This window comes from Hypomesus nipponensis, chromosome 6 (assembly GCF_054491055.1).
Source record: "Hypomesus nipponensis isolate SF chromosome 6, ASM5449105v1, whole genome shotgun sequence".
NCBI lineage: Eukaryota > Metazoa > Chordata > Actinopteri > Osmeriformes > Osmeridae > Hypomesus > Hypomesus nipponensis.
This window is the reverse complement of record NC_140366.1, coordinates 20,325,050-20,340,118: the sequence shown is the minus strand read 5'-3', so window position 1 is coordinate 20,340,118 and position 15,069 is coordinate 20,325,050. Positions and strand designations below refer to the sequence as shown.

General features: G+C 45.2%; 1 protein-coding gene across 1 annotated transcript in view; it reads left to right on the top strand.

Moving 5' to 3' along the window:
- Positions 1–6,184: 6,184 nt before the first annotated feature.
- The window catches only part of cd2ap (CD2-associated protein), a 57,024-nt gene continuing 48,139 nt past the window's right edge, over positions 6,185–15,069 (top strand). Inside the window, 1 exon segment of the mRNA XM_084700635.1 lies at positions 6,185–6,643. Within this exon segment, the coding sequence (XP_084556761.1) occupies positions 6,640–6,643 (4 nt within the window). The 5' untranslated portion in view covers positions 6,185–6,639.

Sequence of the window (15,069 nt, the reverse complement as noted above, 5' to 3'; positions counted from 1 at the left end):
CACACACACACACCGTTACACACACCCTCACACACACCCTCACACACACCGTCACTAGCTTCCATTAGCTCTAACAGATAAAGATGTTGGTGTTAGGGTGAGGATGTTGTGTGGGTTTTACACAGCTCTGCTCTGTATTGCTTTACACCTCCTTTACAGTAGCTGTCAGCTCTTTTCCTCTGTGTGTCAGACTGATTGATCTATCCTCTCTTTTCTATGCTCCATATTTCTGTAGCATGAAGACTCACGTGACTCTGTGACTGTGAGTGTAAAGGTGGGGTGGGTTACACATGTGTACCTGTGTGTGTTAAATTAATGTGTGTGTACATCTGTGTTTGTTCAGTGTGCGTGTGTGTGTGTTTGTGTGTGTGTGTGTGTGTGTGTGAGAGTGAGTCTATATATGTGTATGTGTTTTTAAATGTCTGTTTGTGTGTGTATATATATATACATATATATATGTGTGTGTGTGTGTGTGTGATATGTGTGTATGTGTGTACATACACAGGGGCATGTGTGCTCATGGCTGCTAAGCAACACAAGCAGGAGGACGGGTCAGGAGGTCAGCAGATCTTCAGGCGACAGGGCAGAATAAGCCTTCTTCTGGAAACATGACCCCTGCTGGGACGTCCAGCGCTAGCTGACTGGTGTGCTTTACATCTACCAACATCTTAAAATAACCTCACATGTGTATGTATGTACCAGAACATGCTACATTCCTGTTGCCATGCCCAAACTGTGCTGCTGCTGTCTACCTATCCAGAAGAGTCCTGGAAGCTGGGCTTCAAGCACAAGACCACAACTGAGGTCCATCACACTGCAAAACAGAATTATGTTTTGTGTAGTGAAAGGTTAGTGAAACAGTATACAATCGAGACTCTACTGATGGTTAGTGATGCCTGATTAAGTACAGTAGACCAGCATAGCTACGGCACTAGCAGGTGTAATAGCTACTGTATGTGCTGGAATAAACCTTGTTGGTGCATTGGAGTCAGCATGCATTTAATTACACATTTATGATAGTTGATTGGTGGGGTGGAGTGTGGGTTGGGGTGGGGTGTGGGTTGGGGTGGGGTGGAGCGTGTGGTGGGTTGTGTGGTGGGGGGTGGGGTGGGGTGGGGTGGTGTGGGGTGGGGTGGAGTGTGGGTTGGGGTGTGGTGTGGGGTGTGAGTGTGTGGGGTGGAGTGTGGGTTGGGGTGTGGTGTGGGGTGTGAGTGTGTGGGGTGGAGTGTGGGTTGGGGCGGGGTGTGTGGTGGGTTAGACAAATGTTTGCGTTAACAAAACAGGCCAAGACCCTAACCCAAGACCAAGTGTATCAGTGTACCATGAAGCAGCACACGGATGGTCAGGTAGAGACACAAAGACGCAAAGGGAGACGCAAAGGGAGAGACACAGCGACACAGAGAGAGACACAGAGAGAGACACAGAGAGAGACACAGAGAGAGAAACAGAGAGAGACACAGAGAGAGACACAGCGACACAGAGAGAGACACAGAGAGAGACACAGAGAGAGACACAGAGAGAGACACAGAGAGAGACACAGAGAGAGACACAGCGACACAGAGAGAGACACAGAGAGAGACACAGAGAGTCTGTGTGGATGCAGTCATGCCTGATTTATCTCTGACAAAAGGCAGTGAGGCCCCCGTCTTCATGGGCCACTGCAGCACTGCATAGGATCCTGCCAACAACACTAAGCAGCACTGCCTCTCCTCTCCCCTCAGCACAGGCTGAACAACACCAGCCCTGCCTCTCCTCTCCCCTCAGCACAGGCTGAACAACACCAGCCCTGCCTCTCCTCTCCCCTCAGCACAGGCTGAACAACACCAGCCCTGCCTCTCCTCTCCCCTCAGCACAGGCTGAACAACACCAGCCCTGCCTCTCCTCTCCCCTCAGCACAGGCTGAACAACACCAGCCCTGCCTCTCCTCTCCCCTCAGCACAGGCTGAACAACACCAGCCCGGCCTCTCCTCTCAGCACAGGCTGAACATAGAAACGGAACCACCAAGATGGCTTTTTAGGAAAAAGGGTTAGGAAGACTTAGCACACTGAGTGAGGTGTTAGGGTTGCAATCTGTTTTGTGAGTTACTATTTACAATTTTGTGTGTGTGTGTGAAATACCCTCACGGTGGCAATTACTTTGCAACATAAAGAGCTTTGAAGAGTCACATGACCTCTATGTACTGTATTAATGTGTATTAGAAGTATGTTTGGATGCTGTAAATGTTCAGCTTAGGGTTGGTCTGGCTGGATGTCTATTCAGGTATGGCAATATGTTCTGTATCAGCAATGAGAACCTCAAATGAATACAGGGATGGGTAAAGCATTCCCAAGAGCATTTACCAAAAAATACAACTAGATACAAATATACACATATACGAATCCTAAATAAAGAGCCTTTGTTTGAGGTGGTTTCCGTGAGTAAAATATTACTTGTCTCCATACGATATTCTAATGAGGGTCAATTGCAGAACCCAAAATAATGTTGCAGGCAAATCCTGTGATGCGGGTGCTGACTGTAAAACAGCGCAGTTCTGACTGCATTGTTATCCTGCATGGTCTGTTTGTCTTCCTGATTATACGATTAACTCATGAATAGTATTATTAGGATGACACGAGGGTGTTTTATACCTCAATAAAACTTTTGAGTTACATTACATTCCAAAATGGAAATTAGGCTAGGCACCAAATAACTTCAGACTGGAACAAAAGTATAAAAACAAGCGCTGTCGCTTTAAGTCGAAAACCTGAGTCTGCTTCATAACAGGAATAAATAATTACTCACCGCCACCGAAATGTAGACCACCGACATTTTCCTGATGTATTTCCCCAAAAGACTCAGCTCAAATCCGCAAATGCCCATCTCCAAATTGTATGGATATACGTGTTCTCATTTCAAACGGTGGTACGCCAGCCCGGGGTTAGGACCGGGCTCCCCTGGTAGAAACACTAAACACAGGCTAAGGCAAATAATATATATCTCTACAGCTGTCTCTCCCTCCGCCGGCAGCTTCTTATAGTCTGTGTCTCGAAGTGGACTGGCTTTAGATAGTACGGGATCAGAGCTCGGTTCTGAAAGAACGGAATAATTCCCATTGTGATGATGGATAGGAGAGTAAAAGTCCGTCCCTGATGCTCTGTGCGGTCAATGCAGCATTCTGGGCGCTGAGCGGGGCGGAACTTGCGACATACGTCACTGACTACCACATCTCTGTTGGTGCGCTCAGCTGGAGACCGTGCCCGCTTCCGGGAAGAGACGGTCCGGCTTTGCACTGGGCGTTGGGTGAAGCCGACAGGTGACCCTGCAGTTTTTCCGCGTGGTTTATAAGGTTACAAACACGGACTACCTTATAGGCTACCTTATAACCAGGCCCACACGCAGTGGCGGATTTAGTGATTTGTGGGCCCCAGGCAAAGACAGGCATGGGGCCCCCTTAACTGCTATTCTTACTCTTTTCAATCCATATAATAATTATTAATATATATAATATTTATAAGCTATCGCAGCCTCAGTTCAAAAGTTGGATCAAATGAAGATATTGGGCATCCGGTGAAAATGTTCCTAACCTCTATGACTTTGTCAACTTTTTCCCTTCTAGTGATATTTTCAAGCATTTAGCTTACTCATATTGCATTAATTCATTAAGAACCCCCTTTGAAACAAGCTATTGTAACAACATTGTCACCGGCAGTATTTCAGATGGAATCGCAATTCAAACAGTACAGTACCATCTGTTACTGAAAATAAGCCCCCAAAAGCACACCCATAAGCTTGACAATTATTTAGGGGGAAAATGGCTCATTCAAAAAAGTTTGCTGGAGGCGATCATTGTCAGTAACAATGCCAAATCTGGTCTCAGTCTAGAGCCCTGCGTGGAGAAGCTGACCCCGGTAAATTGTGCTACGAGCAAGCTAGCCTAGCTGCTGTTGCTAGCCAAACTTCAATGATCAGCACTTGTACTAGCTGCCGCATCATTGGATACCAGTGGAGAAAAATTACGTTTCCTTCTGTAGTTTCAGTTTGGCAATTACTTGCTTACTCTCCTCTTTTGTCTTTCTCTTTTGTGCTCCGCTCGGGGAGTTTCGTTACATTTAGCAAATTGATTTTTGTATTCACTTCACTCTTCTACTGTCTCACATTAACCAACTAAAATGACGTGCTTTGCTGCGCAGTTGCTGCAATCGATGGAATAGTCCACAGTAGTATCGGGTGGGAGGGGAAGCCTGCGTTGTCACAAATAGAATAAACGCTCTGTTGGTATATTTGTTGATACCTTTGTGGAAGGTTATGAGTTTTAATCGATTTGTATTATTATTATAGTTATTATGGATCATATAGTAATTTTATGTAGACCCCCCTGGCATCTGGGGCCCCCCTGGTAGCTGGGGGCCCCAAGTGGTTGCCTACCTTGCCTAATGGGTAAGTGCGCCCCTGCCCACACGTAATACGCGGGCGCAGAATTCCGACGAAAACCCATGGATTTTCAAATAGAACGCATTGGTCTGAGGCAAAACGTAATTAAACTTCTCAACTCACATTACGTCCCAATTATTAAAATGTTAGCCAAAAATGCTAAGAATTTAAAAGGAAACACTAATCGACCAAAATTAGAGCAAGAGACAGGGCCAGGGAGTTTTAAGGCGATCTTTATGAGGATGGGGTAAAAGCCTCACGTGACACTTAGTTTACTGCTGTTTGTGTGTTTGTGTGTGTGTATGTGTGTATGTGAGTGAGTGAGTGAGTGTGTGTGTGTGTGTGAGTGTGAGTGTGAGTGTGAGTGTGAGTGTCTGTGTTTGATTGTGAGTGTATTTGTGTGGAGGGCATCCATCCAAGTGAGTTACTGTTACAGTCTTACAAGAGTGCATTGTTCACTGATCATAACAACGCGACAGCCCCAAACATTGCGGGTAGCCAAAACATGAAGCATACATTGTGAAAACTCAAAATAAGTGCCAAAGGGAGAACGATAAGAGCATGTAGCTAAACAAGTTACAACTAAACAGCAAGAGTGTACCTGTAGAAAAGCAAGCAACAATACTGTGATGTATGCTTCATGTTTTGGCTAACCACAATGTTTTTTGGCCTATCTTGTTGTTTAGGATCATTGACCTATGCACTGTAGGTAAAGCTCTCTCTTGGAAGTCGCTCTGGATAAAAGCGTCTGCTAAATGAATATGTGTAAAAATGTAAATGTGTATCAAACTGAAAAAAGTAACAGTTATTCAAGAGTAGCCTACAAGGTTTCACATCACATATTGCACTTATACAGCCATGGAAATTGTTACTGTAATTACTCATTTATACTCCTGGATAGCTCCAGTCAGCTAACTAAACTTACTTTGTGATTGGTGATTGAATGTGTCCTCTTGTTTAGTAAAGTTGTAGTTGCACCTGACAATGACTGTAAGCAGATGATCCAAGAGATCCATATTACAGTATATACCATTATGTCATGGCATTTCATGGTATTATGTGCCTGAAATATTTTGACAGTGGAGTGAACTATTGTGCAGGTAATGATGTACACAAGGAAATTATGCCAATACGTTTCGCAGAGAACAACCACTTGACTGAGAAGCAACTGTCAGTTTAGACCAGCAAGATATTTTCAATTGGTAATTGGCCTAATTGAAAGCAATTATTCCTAACCATTTCAAAGATGTGCTAAATCATTTGAAATGTGTGCAAACTGTAGGCAATTGCACTTGTCATTTACAAGGATTTCCTAATATAATTGCAATTTGATTAAAATAATGAAAAACTCCAATCTGTTGTGAACAAGTGCCCAGCGGTTTGGAGGTTTGCACGGTGAAATGAGCCAAAGCAATGGAGAAAAACTGTAAGAGAAGACAGTGCGCCATCTGCTGGTCAGCACATTACAAACATGCAAGCAACAATTACCGCTGTTTGGACGCAACGTGGCAGAAAAAGATAAAACAGATAACTAAGCCACGGTTTCACGCTCAAACGCCCTTGCGGTCTCTCACATTTGCAAACATTTGTGAAATACTAATGTAACGGGTGTGAATCGGTGAAACTCACTCATCAAGTATATAATAGGCCACCCGCGTCAATAAAGTTTTTCGTTGGTGTAGCTGGTAGTAGGGGGGGGGGGGGGGCATGAATTCCCAAGGAGTGAAATCACACAACCATCAATAACCTCTACTCCTCTTGTGCATTTCATCCACAGAGCCAGTACACGGAGTGTCATATTAGGTTGGTTCATTTGACGTAGTTAACAAATGGCATAACGAAGAGAGGATGCTGTACGCACCGGTAGCTCCCGTCTCGTGCCGAGTAGATAAGTAGGTATTCGTCTCGCGGTACCCTGCCGTCTGAAACATCGCGGAGTTTCCTGCTCCAGCTTTTCAGGCAAGTCCAAGAAAGGAGGAGACTTCAGGATAACTTCCTGCATAACAAGCCTGAAACCACGGCTAACCGATACTTTTGTCGGGGTCTTTTTTTCAGGGAAAGGCGAATGGTAATAAGACAACCATAGCTTGCTCGTTGGGATTTAATTTGCAAAAATAAACACTGTAGCTTAACAAACATACATAGCTAGCATTGAAGCTAACGTAAGCAGCCGGGTAGTGCATTCCAAACATCAGATTGAAACGGCTGGGTCCACGGCGAAGGACATTATGGGTGAGTTTCTCATTGTGGTTTGTGGTGGTTATGTGGCACTTCGCTATTTGTTTGGATGATGTGGAGATTGATGGCTTGTTTTACTGGAGGCGGTCCGGTTTCAAATCCTCAATAGCCGACTGCCAAGCCTACAGACAGTATTTATCCAGCAGGATTTGAGTAGCTAACCACTAGGACTACACTACAATCTTGTAGCTAGTTAGCATGTCAGTTCAACCTTACTAGCTATCTAGCGCGCTAGCATGATCAGGCATCAAATGTCACAGCTTTGAATCTTGCAAGTGAATCCTCCTAGCACGTTTTAAAAAGGATCTGCCGTTTTCAGCTGGGTGGCAAGCTGAATGTTTGCAAGCTTGGTTTAAACAAGATGTCAAATCTGTGTCATATGCCGACAACTACTTTGAAAAACGTCTGACACTCTCAAACTTGTGCCTATCTAGCTGGTTAGCTTACCACCCTAATCTGTACTAATTGTTACTTGAGTTCAGCGATGTAATCCTCACCCATGGTTCTGGAAGCAAGTTAAATGGCCTAAATACTTTTTGTTTATGTTGTTTTTATTTATAGAAATTGGTTTTGATTGAGACGACACAATTAGTTTTGATTGAGACGACACACTCGGCTGCCGTGATGACTCACTGTGCATCTCACCCTTCAGCTAGCAGGATTGTGGTTCAGCTGCTGTTAGTTGAAGATCTTTCTGCTATGTTGGCAAACTGGTTTAGACATGAGTTCATTGAAAGGAGATTGTCTGTGTTACGCAGCTTCCATCCTCACGAACTGTGTTTTGCTGTCAAAGCCAGTCATGTCCGGTGTGTCTGAGATCACAGCTCTCGTCTTCTCGCATCCTCAAATCTGTATGAACATGTTGCAGTGCAGCAGGTCTTGTGTTAATAACACCAGCACAGTGGACTGTCTTAAAGGTCTTTAACTGCTCATACCAGTAAGCTCTTTTCTTATCTTAATCTTGATTTATTATACTAGAATGGTGTTGCCCTAATCTCTCTCCTCCTATATCTGCATTTCTAGGCTCTGTCTCTGTCTATGTCTTAGTCTCTCATTCAATAAAAAAACACTCAGACATTTTCATATTAAGCTCCTCAGAACTGTATGAAAGACGTAGTTATGGGGTTCTTATCATCCGCTCCAGAGAGTGAGATGTGCTGGGGTGTGTGTGTTTGTGTGCAAGCCTGGAGGGAGTGTGGGTTTGTGTGTAGCATTCATATGGTAGGCAGGCAGGCCGCTTACATGGCTGTGAGTGTTTCTCCTACTGTCCCTGTGTCACGTTGAAACTCTCGTCTACCAGGTAGCAGCTCTGGTATACTATTATTATTATTATTATTTAGGTACAGCTTGGCGTATTGCTTTGATATTGAAACTTGAAACTGTTCTCCTTGGTTGACTTCAGAATATGTCATACACCGTGAAGTACACTGTACAATACAAGAGAAGCTGAAATAATCTTTCCTAGCAGTGATACAGCCAGTTATACAGCCAAGGTTTTAGGAGATTCTAGCAGTTAGTCCAGAGGGTTGCCCTCTCTACTGAAGCTCTGTGGAACCAATTCCATTTTGACTTTGATAATTTCTTTGTTTAAAAATTGTTAACCCTTGTGCTGCCTTCGGGTCACATGACCAAAAGGTTCATAACGAACCATCGTTGTGTTTACCCAATTTTACCCAATACAAAAGCAAATAAAATAATTTTCTTTTAACCTTCGCAATGTGGGGGGTCTGAGACAGCCCAACAGTTAAAAGAAAATGCTTCACTTTGTTTTTGTATGCGGTAAAGTTGACGCAAACGACGGTGGGTCACAATGACTGATGGGTCAGAATGACCCGAGGAGAACACAAGGGTTAAGAATTTCTGCAGCCTCTCCATCCTTCTATGTCACCAAATGTGCTGTGTGGTTTAGATGTGTGTGTGTGTGCTGTGTGGTTTAGATGTGTGTGCGTGTGTGTGTGTGCTGCGTGGTTTAGATGTGTGTCTGTGTGTGTGTGGTTTAGATGTGTGTGTGTGCTGTGTGGTTAAGATGTCTCTTGGAAGTCGCTTTGGATAAAAGTGTCTGCTAATTGAAAAAATGTAATGTAAATGTAACATAACATTCCATATTAATGCGCATCGAATATTTCAAATAAAAAAAGACGTTACAAAGTTACACGGTAGCAAGCAACCTAGTCGTAAAGACAATGGCAGAATTTGTTGTGAATTTTGATTTGCTGGGTGGGCTGACGTTTGACGAGACAGAATGGAGGAGAAAGAGTTTAAAAAGACCAGGCGTGCAGAGAAGACAGAGGCTGAGATTGTTGGCAAAGGCAAGGAATGAAGCCGGCACTATAAAGAAGATATTGACCGTCCACTGTTTTCAATCTGTTGCGTGGCAATGATTTATGTAGAAACTGTACTTTGTAGTGGCGGAAGAATGACGGTTTATTATTAAACTACTTGGTTCTTAAATTGTATTGTCTTTATTTGTAGTAAGTTTTAGAAAAGCAATAAATCCCGCCAGTCTGTGTTTTGCGCTGATTTTAGAACAGGTAAAGGGAGTTGTTAGGCACGACGCAAAGGGCTTATTGCTTAATTAAACATTTGCTTCGCGTGCGCATAATTTGCACGTCACCCTATCGGCCAGGTACATCGGCAGGAAGTTTCATATCTGCAGATGCCGATAATTAAGTTTTGAAGCTTTTATCTGCCGATACCGATGTTGTGCTGATATTATCATGCATCCCTAGTAATACACTGTGTTTTGCAGTTATGTAAAGATAGGATATGTGATGTTATCCTGTATTCCATGCAGTCGGGGCATCTCCCCCTCCTGAACTCTCGTAGTGGACAAACTGATGGTGAGACAGCGCTGAATTTTAAATAAAAATTTGAGTTGGATTGTGCGTACGCAACGTTTATAAATGAGACCCCTGGTTAATTCCAGGGTGCAGTTTGGTTCCAGAACCTTGCAGTTAAGTCTGGTCCAGCATCTGCTTTGAATTCAATCACGCGCTCGAGTGTAACTGTGTGAGAGTGAATGTGTGTGTGTGTGTGTGCGCAGTTAGTCTAGATCATATTAACGCCAGCTAGGCTAGCTGTTCAATTATGAAACTGAAGCCATAAGAAACAATGATTGTAGTTTTCAGTTTCTCCCCTCATCTCCAAACCTCCACTCCCACCACTTCTCTCCTCCTCCCCATCTTCCCTCCTCTCCCTCTCCTGCTCCCCTCCTCTCGACCCTACAACTCAGTACTAGTGTGGGTAAGTAATGAGTGTATATCCCTCCCTCTCCTACATGTCCCAGCTAGTGAGCAGTTAGCCCCTGAGTGCTGAGGGTGTAATGTGTTTAGCAAGTAGTGGTGGGCCGTTATCGGCGTTAACGTGAGACTCTTATCGGGCTATTAAAAAAAAATGTCCGTTAATCTGTTCTCAAAGTTGGGTTGGGAGCTGGGTCTATATACAATGCAAGCTATGATGACTTTCATCTTGATATTTTAGCATGGATGTATACCTAGCCGAATTGACCATTCCCCAGGCCACGACCGCTTAGTTACTGTTGCTACGTCCGACACAATTCCCGGAACTGTCAACCCAAAAGCCATGGCGAGTACGGGGATAAGCGCTACAGCTGTCAGTGTGAGTGGGGATTTTTGGAGTAATACCTCTGCGATATCTTCCAGATCCAGGCAGAAGGGACTGCAACATGCAGTGGAAGGATATATTCAAAATATTAAAATTGGCAATGAAGGGGAAACAACAAAAATCGAAGCCAAAGCATACAGGTCTTAAGTAGGCTTGTCTGGCCAGGCACTTGAACAGCAAGCACAGGGCTGGGATACTCAGGAATAGGTCGCCCACTCACAAAATTCTACGAAGATTAAAATAAAATACGTTTATAATGGCTTGTTGGGACGTTTTGTTCAACATTGATACAGTATTTTAAGCTCCTGGTAACTTGCTGGCGTTCGTTGGCTAGCTCGGCTTGCAATTTTACAGACGTTAACAATAACATTTTGATTTTAACATTAACAAATGTATTGGAGTGACTAGTAATGCACTAGTAGTGATAATAATACTAGTTTACATGAACCATAACTGTTTGGGGTCGATATTCTCTCAACTAACATCTTAGATATCGTTCGCTAGCAGCTTAACGCTAGCTACCTTGGAGCAGACATATACTATGTGTGTTTGGTGATGTTCTCTAAATTAAGTTGGGAGTGGGTTCTCTGTACTCTGTGAGACCCGCATTCAAACAATCACATATGTGCGACGATACTCCTTAACTTCCCAATGGAAACCTTGACAAAACTAAAGGCCAATTTATATTTCTGCGTTTCTACGGACACGCACACAGGGAACGCCCTCTCCGTCGAGGAACGCCCTCTCTGTGCCCTCTCTGTGCCCTCTCCGTGAACTCTCAGAGCCTCTCGGAGAGCTCTACGTGCACCTCCTAATTTTCCTGACCATCCGTCCGTCAGTCCGTCATTTTACAGATACCCCTTGGCTGTGATTGGTCCGTATTAAGAACCGCTTGCGTCAGGGGCAGGGTTGCCGTGACCAACAAGAGAACAGAATCCTTTGACCGCCATTGTTGTAAGTTGTTACAATTCATATTTCAGCTAAACGGTACATGTAAATCAGCATATGAATTAAAATGTGACGAGAAATGGGCAGTGTAGTTGCTGAAAATGTGCTTATTATATTGATGAAAACGGCTAATTTGTACATTTGCTCCGACTTTTTGATAACCTAGCTTGCATCGCAGTACAGCGCCACCTACTGTTCTGGCGGTGAATTACTTTCAGCACGCAGAGCCGTCGGAGTAGTATAAATTCAACCAATCCGTCCGACTCCGTGCGTGCGTCTGTCCGTAACGGAGTCGGAGAAGTATAAATCGGCCTTAAGGTTGTTTTCACCTTGTGCAATGCGGAATTAGTTTACTGTAGGAGTTCTTCCAGTCTCAAATACCACCCAAGTTGCTTTGGATAAAAGCGTCTGCTAAATGAATAAATGTAAACATAAATGGGTCTCCCACACTGTTTTATCCACCGCCGGCACCTTTCCTCTTGAGTCTTCAGCTTTGCAAATGGAAAAAATACCACACTTCCCTCTAAACTTTTGGGATATCTAGTGTCAGATCGACACGTCCCATAGGAACACCGTTTAACCATGTTGCTTCTGAGTCAAAGCTTGACGGACCTTCTTCTCTTAGTAGCGGTTGCTAAGGTTCGATTGATTGAGGGCCGTTCTAGGGAGGAGTTTCGGGAACGGTCAACTGCACTGTAGAGGGCGAGAACAAGTCTTTGACCCTGTGTGTAAGCCTTGTGTATGAAATTACCACATCAAACGTGACGTGCTAATATGGATGCAGCTATGAAGCCGTCGGGTTTGCTTCTGGGAAAATTTATTTTTAACCTTTTAGATGCGTGAGTTATAAATATTTCCGACGCTTCCACCAGAGTGAGTTATTTTTCCAAAACGGAAGCTAGCTAGCTTTAGTTAGCTTCCGTTACATAGAAACTTAGCATAATACACATAGCAATGCTACTACCTGCTAGTGTTACTTGTTATTTTTCTAATTGTAAATTTTAGACTAAGTTTGTTTGCACCTTGTGCAATGCGGAATTAGTTTAAAGTAGGAGTAGGCTGACGTTGTAAAAAAAATTCACATTGCTGGCTGTTAGATTTTTTTTAAGTTGTCTTTCTGTTCTAAAAAGCCTTTGAAAATGTAATTGATGTCATACACATCGTACGACCAGAGCTACTGGTTTACGGCAAGCTCTGGTCACTTCCTTTTTTCTCTCAAGGCATCGACAACATAGCTGACAGGTTAGGCTCTCCCTGTCAATACACATGCTAGAAAGAGTTTTGGCTTGCTAATGTTGTTGCTAATGTTGCTAATGCTCTGACATTCTGATTCCGCTTCGGATGCCATCAAGCGGGAGCTCTGGTCGTATCAGTCCTTCACTAACCAATCAGTATTCATTAGAAGAATGCTAGCGTGTTTTGGGCAACAACAACTCGCCCTGTAAGAAATCAAAAGGATGTAAGTACTCTTTCATTCAACTTTCGGCCTTTAATCCATGTTGAACATGCACAAACTACAGTCAAATCTGAGATTTTTCAACGACAATCAGGCGAGAGACAAATTTAGCCATTTAGCTCCCATAGACTCCCATTCAACATTCACTCGCGATCACCCCCAGTGGAACTCTTGTGGAACTGCAGCCAAATTTGGTACAATGGGGCTTAATAGGGAGTGGCAAGGCTCTCCTTAAACAGGCTCTGGCATCCCTTAGCTAAAGCGGAAAAAGTAATTATTTGGGTAGCACACATATTCTGAATGCCTTTGGCGGAATTCAAATGTGCCATTTTAATCTAGATTAATTCCAAGATTACAGTGAGATTAATCTAGATTAAAAAAAGTAATCTATGCCCACTACTATAAGCAAGGTATTTCCTCAGAGCACAAACCAAGAGTTGTGCTTCCCGACGGCTCTGCTAGTTATTTCAGTTCAACAAAACCCTGACAACACAGAGTCCCAGCAGGGCAGCACAGGAGGAAGAGATATGGAGACTAAGCAGGGAGGTTTCTACTGAATGAGGAGACGGGACATGCAGGCCTGACGGTAACTTAACATGTCACTTTTGCTGCTGCCCCCAGAGATAGCAGCAAGAGGTGTTGGTCTCTGCCCTTATCAAGAGGGCACACTCCTCTGTGTTGAGCACACTCTCTGTGTTGAGCACACTCTCTGTGTTGAGCACACTCACTAGACAGGGTGAGAGGCAGAGAGGTCTGGAGAGAGAGGCAGAGAGGTCTGGAGGCAGAGAGGTCTGGAGGCAGAGAGGTCTGGAGGCAGAGAGGTCTGGAGGCAGAGAGGTCTGGAGGCAGAGAGGTCTGGAGGCAGAGAGGTCTGGAGGCAGAGAGGTCTGGAGGCAGAGAGGTCTGGAGGCAGAGAGGTCTGGAGGCAGAGAGGTCTGGAGGCAGAGAGGTCTGGAGAGAGAGGTAGAGAGGTCTGGAGGCAGAGAGGTCTGGAGGCAGAGAGGTCTGGAGAGAGAGGTCTGGAGGCAGAGAGGTCTGGAGAGAGAGGCAGAGAGGTCTGGAGGCAGAGAGGTCTGGAGGCAGAGAGGTCTGGAGGCAGAGAGGTCTGGAGGCAGAGAGGTCTGGAGGCAGAGAGGTCTGGAGAGAGAGAGGTCTGGAGGCAGAGAGGTCTGGAGGCAGAGAGGTCTGGAGGCAGAGAGGTCTGGAGGCAGAGAGGTCTGGAGAGAGAGGTAGAGAGGTCTGGAGGCAGAGAGGTCTGGAGAGAGAGGTCTGGAGGCAGAGCGGTCTGGAGAGAGAGGCAGAGAGGTCTGGAGAGAGAGGTCTGGAGGCAGAGAGGTCTGGAGAGAGAGGTCTGGAGGCAGAGCGGTCTGGAGAGAGAGGCAGAGAGGTCTGGAGGCAGAGAGGTCTGGAGGCAGAGAGGTCTGGAGAGAGGGAGAGAGAGGTCTGGAAAGAGCGAGGGAGAGAGGTCTGGAGAGAGAGAGAGGGGTCTGGAGAGAGAGGTCTGGAGAGGGAGGGAGGTCTGGAGAGAGAGGGAGGGTGGTCTGGAGAGAGAGGGAGAGAGTGGGAGAGAGAGTGGGAGAGAGAGGTCTGGAGAGAGAGGGAGAGAGAGGTCTGAAGAGAGAGGGAGAGAGAGGTCTGGAGAGAGAGGGAGACAGGTCTAGAGAGAGAGGTCTGGAGAGAGAGAGGGAGAGGGGTCTGGAGGGAGCCAGGGAGAGAGCTGTGGAGGGTTACCCCTGTCCAGTCAACAGAAACAGAGACTCATCACATACTGAATCTGTCCATTCAGAATCATGTCAGTGGTGGTTTTTATTGGGGTGTTATCTTGGATAGATTGAGACTAAACTAAGTGTAGTAACCCTAACCCAATCTCCTGTACAGAGCAGTCTTTGTCTGCATGCTGACGGGGCTGTGCTCTACCTCTGTGGTCTGTTATCTTACCATCACTATGTAAATACCCACAGTCAACACAGATTGTGTGTGTGTGTATGTTTAGGTCCACCAATCCAATGTCTCAAAGGCGTGTGAATGTTCCTGCTGTGTCTAGGGCAAGGCGGGGCCTCTTGTCTTGTGGTTGGCTGCAGATGAGGACCGGAATAGCAGAGAGGTTCCAGTGTTGTACTGGTTGTCCAGGGGAAACAGCACAGGCTCTAGTCCTGAACTGAGTCACTGAACAGGAGGGGTTCTGTCAGGGCTTGAGCTGGTAGGAAGACTGGGGAGATGTGTCTGACACAGTCAGCCTTTCCCTACAGATTGACTCCACTCAGTGCTGGCCGGGCACTGACTCCACTGACCCAGTTCTTCTTCCAGGATCTGCTCTTAAGGCTGCTATGATACAGATGTGGGAGTCAGATGGCTGAGCGGTGAGGGAGTCGGGCTAGTAATCAGAAGGTTG